The sequence below is a fragment of the Beta vulgaris genome, chromosome 3, assembly GCF_026745355.1.
Source record: "Beta vulgaris subsp. vulgaris cultivar EL10 chromosome 3, EL10.2, whole genome shotgun sequence".
NCBI classification, from domain to species: Eukaryota; Viridiplantae; Streptophyta; class Magnoliopsida; order Caryophyllales; family Amaranthaceae; genus Beta; species Beta vulgaris.
Genome location: NC_079204.1, coordinates 2,414,978 through 2,426,334, shown reverse-complemented (window position 1 = coordinate 2,426,334; position 11,357 = coordinate 2,414,978). Strand labels below are relative to the sequence as shown.

General features: G+C 32.3%; 1 protein-coding gene across 1 annotated transcript; it reads right to left on the bottom strand.

The window, feature by feature from the left end:
• Positions 1-1,363: 1,363 nt before the first annotated feature.
• On the bottom strand, positions 1,364-6,083 carry LOC104888047 (hypothetical protein). Its single transcript, XM_010672871.3, has 2 exons — positions 5,779-6,083; positions 1,364-1,925 (listed from the first exon to the last, which is right to left on the bottom strand). The coding sequence occupies exons 1-2, from the start codon at positions 5,889-5,891 to the stop codon at positions 1,658-1,660; spliced, it is 381 nt and encodes a 126-aa protein (XP_010671173.2). The 5' UTR covers positions 5,892-6,083; the 3' UTR covers positions 1,364-1,657.
• Between the last annotated feature and the right edge of the window lie 5,274 nt (positions 6,084-11,357).

The window sequence follows — 11,357 nt, the reverse complement described above, 5'->3', positions numbered from 1 at the left end:
CTCCCAAAACACAATCTCAATATATACTTTATCATCTCTATTTAACAAGGCTAAAAATGATGAAAATGTGAGTTAGAGTAGGTATACATGGCTTTATTTAGTCTAAGGATAGTTAACATTTCTCAAATGAAAAAAGATTTCCAACGATATACTACACCAATTTTTAATTGGCGGATGAGATATTTGTGTGGGCAACATTAGTCTCATGTGTCGCATTTTTAGTTGATGGTTTGACATTATAAAAAATCCCACTTATATTTGTCAACAATCTCGTATATACATTAACAATATCCCTATTAAAACCTTAGGATTTATAATCAATTAATGAATATATGCATTATCAATAACCTTATAGCCTATCTATACTAATCTTTAACACCAATACACCATCAACTAATGATATTGTCTATCAAATATATGAATTTGTATAATATGTAATGATTGGTATTGCTTTATTTTTCATTTTATTTGATAAATCCGACTAATAATATGAGTGTTGAGTAAAGTATATTAAGTTAGTCTTAAGAGAGAAGTGGCTAAAGCCTTCAAAATGATTCTGTTTTTTAAAAGAAAAGTAGCAAATGGAGTCCTGAACTAGCTGCTGCTTATAAGGTATGGAAGGAAATCAAATTTGAATTCCCAACAATGGATACAGTCTAGGCTAAGTAATTAATGTTCGGTTGAATTGTAATTAAACTCGGCCCAATCTTTTCCTAAAAGGATTGAGCCAAATCCAATTATTCTATATAAAGTATCGAGAAGAGTATTCAAGCTGTTTGGGCCTATGACCTGACCCAATAAAGACCATAAGGCACCTCCTCCAAGGCCTAAGCCCTAGGCATCAATAGGATTCATTAGCTTTTCAAAAGCAATACAACTTTACCATAAAAAGGTGACAACTTCCCTAGGTATTGGGATGTTCCCCAAAAGGGTTTCCTGTCTTGGGGGTTTCCAACACTATAAATACCAACAGTCTCATCAATGAACAGATATTCAATTCTCACCTAACTAAACCAGAGCATCTCTCTAGACTTGCTTACTTTCTCTCTATAGCTCATTACTAACTTGAACGTCGGAGGAACTTTCTCGAAAACACCCCGGGCCAGTTTTTCCTTATTTTGCAAAATTGACAGTGACAAAACTCGGGATTATAACCTAACTCTGGATTTGACTCTCACCCTAAACATATTACTCTTTTGACTAGTTTCTTAGCCGAAACACAAGCTTAAGAATTCATAATCCAATGAAAAAAACTCGCATGAGCAAGATAAGATTATGTCCTACATTGTGTAAAGTTGTGAACATATCAGTAAAACAAAGCAGAAAAATTTCATTACATATGTAAACTATATATTTCAACATATACATAAACGCTCTTTGATATTTATATGATGATGAAGGTTTAGTATTTGAACATAATACAAGACACCCATAACCAAAATACAGAATCATCAGAGCACAATTGTATATCATTACTTATCCAACACTGATCTTTCAAGCCACTAATCACACACAACGACCAAGTGATTATTGAAACGTAGATTAAGCAGGCAGACTTTTACTACTAATTAACTACTAGCCAGCCTCTAGCTCACTGATAGATTATGTTAATACGCGTAATTAACTAGGGCGGCTTAATCTTCTTAGGTAATTAAAATCAAGAGTGCTGGGGCTTGTCCAAGTCCTCAAGAGGACGGAAAAACGCCTTCTGCTCCAGCACAGACTCGTTGCCACTGTTCGAGGGCGAAGCATGGAAGCCGCGGTCTACACCTGCACCTTGCTCTGCTGCAGGCCCAAAGACCCCAGTGCTAGGGTTTGGAGCCCAGTATTTGTCTGAATTAAGCTGAATCACATCATCTGGCACTACCACCGGGCGAACATGATCGTCGACGTTTTTGTCATACACTGAAGCATGCAGAGATCTCCTGTAGATTATCATACATTATTATTAACTTCTATAGTAGAGTTTGATCCTTGATTTGTCATCGAAAACGGCATAATTACCAAACAATTCCTATTTCAAAAGACTAATAACGTTTTTTCTCCAACTCATTGACACACAAGCAAAGCATATCTTATAGCCTTATGGAATATCCTCTTTTTCCTTTGTCCAAATTTCAAAACATTGTGGCCTACACCCATAATCATATCAACAACTCATTGACACATTTCAATTTCACAACCAAAATCTTAAACTTTTTCGTTTTCTTGTTTTCTTATTTTCTCACATTTTTTTTCTAAATATGTATGAGCATGACTTGTATAAGTATGACTAATTCTAATTTCATAATACAACCTATACATCATATGACCTATAATCTACCTCTCGAATAAAAATAATTTCATTATACCGTTTATATCATATGACTTAAAATCTACCCACGAACAAAAAAAAATTCTGTTTACGGTCAACGATACTCTGACATACAGATCAGCCAACTTGCAGGAGTGACGCAAATTCAAAGGTTACAGAGAAAGAGCACGTATAAGCAAAGCCATACAACAATAACCAATTAGTTAACATGTGATGCACGCTAAATACAAGCATCTAACAAGATACACCAAATATAACGGCAGCTGAGACCCATGTGTTTACGACATGATAGTAACTAATTGGTAATAAATTAGACAAAATAATGGGATGATGAGGAAATATGCACAATGACAGATGATGGACAATGAACACATATTATCTTAAAAGAAAATCTACAAGCAATAGGCCAACTACTTTAGCACTTTATTGTTCATTTGGCTTTTTTACATGCTTAAGCATTACCCTGTTTTGTAGAAGACAAAAAAGACCTACATATTGTTGATCTTGACACCAAAAAGATTACAACATGTATATTGTACTATCTTGTAGGTCTATTTTTGGTTGCGCAGTTGATCATTTTGAAAGTATCTTTTTTTTTCCGAGTCGGGGTCATTTTAATGAGCAAATGAGTAAAAAAATAGCCTTTGGTACATATAAATATTTGTAAAAGATCGGGAACCTATCATCATTACTATTATCATTATCCTAATCACAAGAAATTATCTGTGGGACTATGCCTTGGTTTAGGCCAAATCCATGTGCTAATTAGTACTTGCAAGATTCTACTGATTTAATCATTTAAGTGCAGAGGTTAAGTTGTTAGATTAACAATTTTATGTAAAAAGAAAAGGGAAAGAAAAAACATTTTATACAATAAAGCTATATCTACAAGGTTAATGAACCAACAACCAAAGAAACCAACCAACTAACCACATGACAAACTGCATACTACCTACCTATTACTCCATTAATTATGAAGAAATTAAGATCTTCAGGCCCATCTAAGTACATGTTAGATACACAAATCATTCTCTATCAGCTACACTTATCTTTCTATACAAGAGTTACAAGCAATGATAAATCACTAACAGCCACTAACTAACAAGGACCTTTTATCGCAATGCGACCCTTACACAAAAAAAATAGCAAATATAAGATGGGTTGGCAAATAAATTTTAATAAAAAAATATTCTTTTTTTTTATTGATCATGGACAGCGGATCTAGGGGTGGCCTACCCAGGCCTCAGCCCACCCCATGATCCAAAATATCTATAAGTAACCTATTTGAGATAGTAATGCAAATAGGTAATGTGGAGCAGGTGGTCGGAGCGCGCCTATATTAGGCATCAAGTCACGAGTTCGATTCTAAGGACATTTGTTTTTGGTTTTTTTCAAAGAAATTGATCAATAAGTTCGGTCCACCCTATATAAAAATCCTAAATCCGCCACTAACCATGGTAATTAGTTGCACACTTGCATGAAAAAATTTCTCCTTCGAAGAGGTAATAAGCATATTTAATCACATGATGTGTTGCCACGCTAATACAATTAGTAGGAAGATAATTTATTTTAACTTGTGATAAAATCAATTCAACACAAGAATAATATACTTCATGGTTAGGTTTGACCACTATTGGAATCATGAAAACAACATAATGTTATCTTATAGCCAATTTTATTGCATGAACCTTCCACATTATTACAGAGGCTTATGACATTTAAAGTAATATTTATTTTAGATCAACAAACATAGATTAAGACCAAAATAACCACAGGAAAAAGTCAATTCAAGCAATTTTTTTTCTTACTAAAAAATTAATCACTGAATTGGGTATATTCTCAGAAATCCACCCACTGATTTAGTTATATATGCATGTGTCAATTTTATCAATTCTCTATCATTCAACTTAAATCTAACTTTCTTTTTCCTGAAATAAGATTGAATTTTAATAGAATTCAGCATCATTTGCTCATTCTAAAAGTAGCCAATTCAACTTTTACAAAACTTCCAAAATCAGATGCTTTAGTTCTACCAGTAATGCAGTGGCAGTTGTAGATATGACATGACTACGAAATAAAGCTGAAATTTTTATTGGCAAAAAATTTGATTAAAAACACAAAGCTGAAAACAAAGAATTACTGAAATTTGTACAAGCTGACAGAGTAAAAGGTATATTTTTCTAGTTCAGGTATGAAATTTTCTAATACGATAGAAGGACAAACAGAGCCTAGAAGTCTAATTTAAGATAAGAATGCTAAAAGCTGACACAAATCTAAATCCGTTAGTGCCTATATGATAGGCGATAATAATTGGTGATAATGGGAATGAATTTATATGTAATTTTTTTTGGCGAACTTAGAGTTTAATGGCGATGGTAATGAAACTTGATCTCACGAGTAGGGATTTTCTATTAAATTTTCATTACTAGTCAATACTACGAGTATGTTCTAAATGATAATGATGGTAAGAGAGATGTGATAATAAAGAAGATTATTAGAGGATGAACAAAGGTTATCATAGATATAAGCACAATACTACACTTTTTTTTCATAAAAATTCCAAAAGATCACAAAAATTAGCCATCATAACCTTTTCTTTTTTGAAAAATATTGCAAAGCAACTAATTGCAGCTAGAACATGACAAGATTAGATCAATTTGTCATATGAACGTTATATCACACCCAAAATGAAATACAAGCACGGTGGAACAGAGGGGGTAGTTGACATATTTTAGCAAGATCCCGAAAATCATGGATTAAAACATATTCCCTCCGTCTATTTTAATCTACATACCTACACTTCTTACGCATACTAATACAAAACTTTGAGAATATATATCTTTAGTTTTGTATTTGTAAAAATTATAAAAAGTAAATATTAATAAAATACGTGTTATAAGGAATCTAGCAAGATCACACATAACTATATTTTCATCCGCATATAAATTACAAATAATGGTCAAAATAAAATTTATGAATACTATAAAATATCAAAGTGTATAGATTAAAATGAAACGGAAAGACCATATACAACTAGTTGAACCCATATCATCATTTTCAAAGCTTCGGCATAATCAGGAGTTCATTCATTATACACCCGGACTCACATTCTCTAGCTATCATGTCCGGAAAGCGGATAGGTGGAGAATGTGAGAGGACATCACATCCACCTAGGTGGAGGATGCAAATCGTACGGTATCAACCACTTTCAATAATTTTTTTTCTTTGAAATTAAACTTAAATCAATCAATTTTTTTTACAGTCATGCAACATTTATAGTAGAACTACCAGAATCATAAAAAGGAATAACATAAAAAATTCAACCAAAAATCAAACTTAGTTCTAAAATGGTTATAAAAATGTTGGCAAAACAAAAAAATTACTCATTAATCAACTATGAATGATCATAAACTATATAATAAGAGAATAAATATTAATCAAACAATATAAAAAAAAATGTATACCTGAAAACAGGAGTAGAAGAGAGTGGACGAGTTGGAGAAGACTGAGTTACGATCTGAGTCACGACTCGCTTACCAAAGCTAGTAACTCCACGGTAACTTGAGTTAGCGGCCATACAAATTGAAAAAAGTTTTATCACTTCACAAATATTCTCAAGAGAAAGAAATCAAAAGGTTCAAACTTAAGAGAGAATATGTTTATCTGATTTAGTGATTTTCTATCTTCCCACCAAACAAGCCCTTATATAGAGAAAAAAAATGAAGAATCTAAAAAAAATTTGAAAAATTGGGAGAGGAGAGAGAAAGTGTGTAAAGGTTGTTTCCTACCTTGGTGTGCACCTACCCCGTACATTTGGGAGTGTACTAACATTTTAAGAATTTTATTTGGGGAAGTTAGACGGTTAAAAATTACGTTAGCAATTAAAAAAAAAATTCGATCTATATGAGTCATGAAAGCATTACAAAGTATAAATAAGGGGAGGGAGATTCGAATATATGACCAAGTTTACAACACTTCAATCTTAATCACCAGGGGCCTGTTCTCTTCGGCATAAAACAGTTGAACTGAATTGAACTGAAATGAATAGTGATATGTGAGAGTAAGAGTATTCCGAACTGAACTGATCTAAAATGAACTGAAAATAAGTTGGGGGAGAACAAACCCTGGGTCAAGTCAAGACATTAACGATTAAAAATGAAGGTGTTAGTAAACGATGTTAATTTTGTGTTTTCTGTGAGGGAGAAGGGGCTTAACGGAGTTGGATGGATATTGTTTACGTCGTTAAGTATGTTATGGATTTTTGAAGGGTAGATTTGGATTAGATGATGGATTTGCCACGTGTGTTTTATGACTTGTTTTTTGGGTGTAGCCTTACAGTTGTTGAGTTGTTAATACAATACCCACGTTTCATGAGACTTGTATGAGATAGCATTGGATAAGAGATAAAGATAAAAGAGTAAGGTATAGGTGGATGGTGGATCTCGAATTGGGTCGGGTTAGACCAAGTCGGGTTGAGCACGGTAATTTAAGGTTGTGGTTTGTGGTGTATTTTTTAAATTGGAGTAATTCAGGTACGAATTGAAAAGTACGTCTTAAATTACTTGTTATGTTTTTTAATAGATGAATCATATTATTCTACTTGATCGTTCATTTTAAATGCAATAAATGATTTTTTATATCTTACAAAAAATACTCATTTGTTGCATTTAAAACGAAAAAGAAGTACTTTATATTTGAATATCAATTTTGACCATATTTAAAAATTAATTTGAAAGATGAATGTAATTATTTATAGGAAAAATTGACAATAGAGGTCTGAATTTTGGGTGATAATTTTTAAAAGGTTTGAACTATTGATTAACCTGTGTAGGTCCCAACTTTAGGGGGTCTTAACTTTTAGCGGGCCTTAGTGACTTAAAATTGGCTTAATAGGTCATCACTTGTAAAACTTGGGTCACATCAGAAGGGTTAATTGAGGGAGGGATGTAGGAACTAGGTGAGGTTTTAAAAAAAATCTTCAGTTTTAAGTCGTCGAGACCCGCTAAAAGTTAAGACCCCCTAAAGTTGGGACCTACACAGGTTAATCAATAGTTCAGACCTTTTAAAAATTATTACCCAAAATTCAGACCTCTATTGTCAATTTTTCCTTATTTATATTGTAGTTAGGTTCATTTTAATATATATTTTCAAAATATTAATTTTTATAATTTTTGTTAATAATATATAATTACATATATTGATGGTTAAAGTTATATATCAACAAATGTGTAGAAAAAATATGATGCATCTATTAAGAAACAGAGGAAGTATGTTTCGATAGACAGATTTACAAGTGGAATTTGGTAAAGGTACATTCAACTTAAGGATAAAAGCTAGAATTACATATCAAAATATCATGGACACACAAATTTAGATGGTGCATTTTTTTTTGGCAATTTAGAGTATATGGTCAAAACTCAGGAACATCAAATTAAAAAATCATAATGCTTCGATTTCATGTACTTGATCTGTTTTTTACATGTGCTATTTATCAAAAGAAAGTTCTCTATTACATGCCCGTCTCGAACTATATAGAGTCTCTGTGCGATCTCGTATTTGAAAAATTCAATAATGTAATAGCTCATCCATACTTCACATAATCATATTATGAAAAAAAAAAGTAGTCCAAATAAGTAGATAAACTTTTTCTTTTTACTACTTGAACTTTCTCTATTTTGGGGGTCTCACAATTAAGGGACCTTGTTCCATGGAACATGTTAAACATACTAAAAGCCGCCCATTTTCAATTTGATTTGACTTTCTCCTAAAAGAGAATATGTCTCAAATAATTCAAACTAAGGAGGAAAATTTTAAGAAGAGGTAGACAACTGATAGCAATATGCTCCTACATGCCGTTATATATAGTATTCCTTTCATTTTAGTTAGTTGTAACTTGTAACCTGTGCTTTTTGAGGGGTTTGACAGTATATTTTTGACAAATTAAATATAATTTAGTGATGTTAGAATTTGTGTTAATAATATTTTTTACTCAATATATTTACTATTGAATTATTTGCTAATTGTTTATATTTAGAAATTAAGGATGCTAATATGTGCTGAGTAGGAGTGAGCCCCAAGAGCATTGACGTGAGCTAATTATCCGTACACCGAAAACCTACAAAACAAGGTTAGACTACCCCGGAGACTGTTTCGGGATTGTCCCTTTGACGCTCAAATCAGTTGATGATCGAGGTATAGAGAGAAAGTCTAGAGAGATGTTTTAGTTTATTAGGTGAGGATTCAATACTTGTTCGTTGATGAAGCTGCTGGTATTTATAGTATTGGGGATTTTCAGATTGGGAATATTGGTTGAGTGGGCTTTCCTGAGGTCAATGGTTATATTGCCTTTTCAGTCAATTGACTATTTCAACACTTTAGTGGATCTCCCAATAACTCTGGATTAGGTCAACTAAATGGTGGTACCCAGTGTGACTACCTGTCCAAGGCCTTAGGAGGCCTTTTATGCCCTGATTAGGTTGCTAATCAATTGAGCACAAATACTGATATAATCAAACATACTAATTATCAAATTGTGTGTTGGAGACCCTAAAAAATAAATTTTGCAAACTAACTAGAAAATGAGCAATTATATATGCTTATATTTGTGTTCAAGACCTTGTCAAAGTGATCAATTGAGTCGCTTTCAGGTTAAGCCCGGGAGACCATATGATAAGGTTTGATTAGCTGATCATTCAGTTTTGCATAAATGAACGTATTGTTTTAATTTAGTAAAATCAAAACTAATATTTGTAAAAAACATACACTAGTAGAAAAAAATGCAAGGGTTCCGGTCAAAACAGCTATAAGGGCTGCGTTTTGGGCACATAGCCCTTGCAGTAGCAGCCCTTCGGCAAAAATGAAGGGCTGTTGTTTTTGCTAAAGTTCGCAGCCTTTGTCACCCAAAAAAATAACTTTGATATCATTTTAGTGTTTAGACTATAGACCATTTAAGTAATAAGCCCTACTGACTAGGTTATTTTGTGGACATTTCATCTTCAAGACTTCTACATAATTTGTTGGTGGTGATTTATGGGACTCATAATATGGCTATAAACTTATAATTTTTAAGTTTCTAATGATTAATATGTACTCAATCGTTAATAAAAAAAAAAAAACAAAGTTCATGGATAATTTGGCCTAAAAAAACAATGTTCATGGATAATTTAGCCTCCAAATTTCAATTCCCAAATCCGGTTAAATTTTTATTCAATATCCAAAATCAAATCGAAAAACCATAATTCTAAAATACGAATAATTATGTTCCTTAACTAACATATACTTCATATTACTTTTATGAAAGTGATCGATCCACCAACGAACTATAATCTTTGATAATATATAAGTATTTACATTACAATGTTTTTTTTTTTTTTGAGGAGATACATTACAATGTTTTCGCTTAGGCTAGCTCAAGGTAAAATGACTTACACCCTTAATTGTCAGGGCTTTATTTAATAAACTCATTAATTATATCACTAACCAGAATAATTTATTCACAATAGTAAGTATTACTATAAATATCAAATTTGAAACACAAACCCATGCATCTTTTTCTTAATCTTTTACTTTTTCAAGGTTTTTTTTTCTAAAAAGTATGAGTTCTAATTTGAACATCAGTAAGGCATTCTAAATACCACCGGTCACCAAAAACGAGTTATCTATCTCTTGTTCTTCAAGCTCTCAAACTCTTCTAGGAAAATATCCATTGAATCTCATAGTAATGACACATAGAACCAATTTCAAAATCACTACCTCACAATTAATTTTGATTCATATTCGGAATTTTGAACTATTCCAACTTTTTTACTAGAATCATCTTCACCCTAAATTGACACGAACATAGAAATTGCGTGCGTACAATAATTGGTCACCACTCTTTAGCAACAACCCAACACATCACACAAACTAATGACTATATTAATAGCAAGGCATATACTAATGTGGGGTTTGATTTAAGAGAAAAAAATATTCGTTTAATTGTTCTAATAAACGTTAATTGATTAACATATTAACAATTTAATCGTACTTTGGTAACAAATTAAAGGGAAAACGAGGCAAAGCAGCAAAGGCAAAAGCGAGGTCCACGAGGAGCAATCTTAAGAGGGAGACGAGGAACACGAGATCTTTTAACACTTCAAATATATGGAGAAATCAAGCAATCATGCCAATTGGCAATTGCCACCTAGATTTGCATTTTGTTAATTTTATTTTTTTCGTATTTATAAAATTCTTTTGGAAAATTTATCATAAATCATTTTCCAAATAACACTTTTTATGAGAAATAACCTTATAGTAAGTCTTGTGTAAGGCCGTTATAGCATAAAATTAGAGTAAGTTCACTTCACTTTGTTCCTTGAAAGGGTCACTTTGTAAGTTAAAAGGGTCACTTTATGAGTTAAAGAATTCACTTTTAGATAATGGGTCACATTGTGATTGTGTCTTATAATAACAATTTACACAAGTCTTATCATATAATCATGATAAGACGGTCTTATATGAGAATTATGAATAAAAAAATAGTCACTAAACCACAATTTATGTTTTTTTTATGAAACCTATTGCCGAAATTATGCATTGACTTCCAAATTTCAGCCATTGACTCGCACATGCTTTTCATGTGACTCCATTTTTCCGTTTTCCACCCAATTCCCCCCTCAATCTCATCAGTAATATTCCCCCAATGAATCGTTTTTCTTGGAGTTTGCTCTTTTACTCCAAAAGAAATTGTGGTATTAGTAATAGTAGTAGTATAACTCTTTGAAGTCTCGACTAATCAAGAAATTACACTCGAAAGATGAAGGGTCCTACTTTGAAACATCTTGCGGGTTTATCCGATTCTGATTAACGAGATTGATACTTTAAAGCAGGGTAAGTGAGATACCTCTTTTAAAGTATCCCTACTAGTGAATGAACCCCCAATCTTAAAGTTTAAAGGTAATTTCCTTTTTACTAAACCAAATTTAACTTGATTTTCGACTTTCCGCGCTCATAATTGAACCTAATTCAAATTTATAAGCAAATACATGCAGCACTCCACATAACC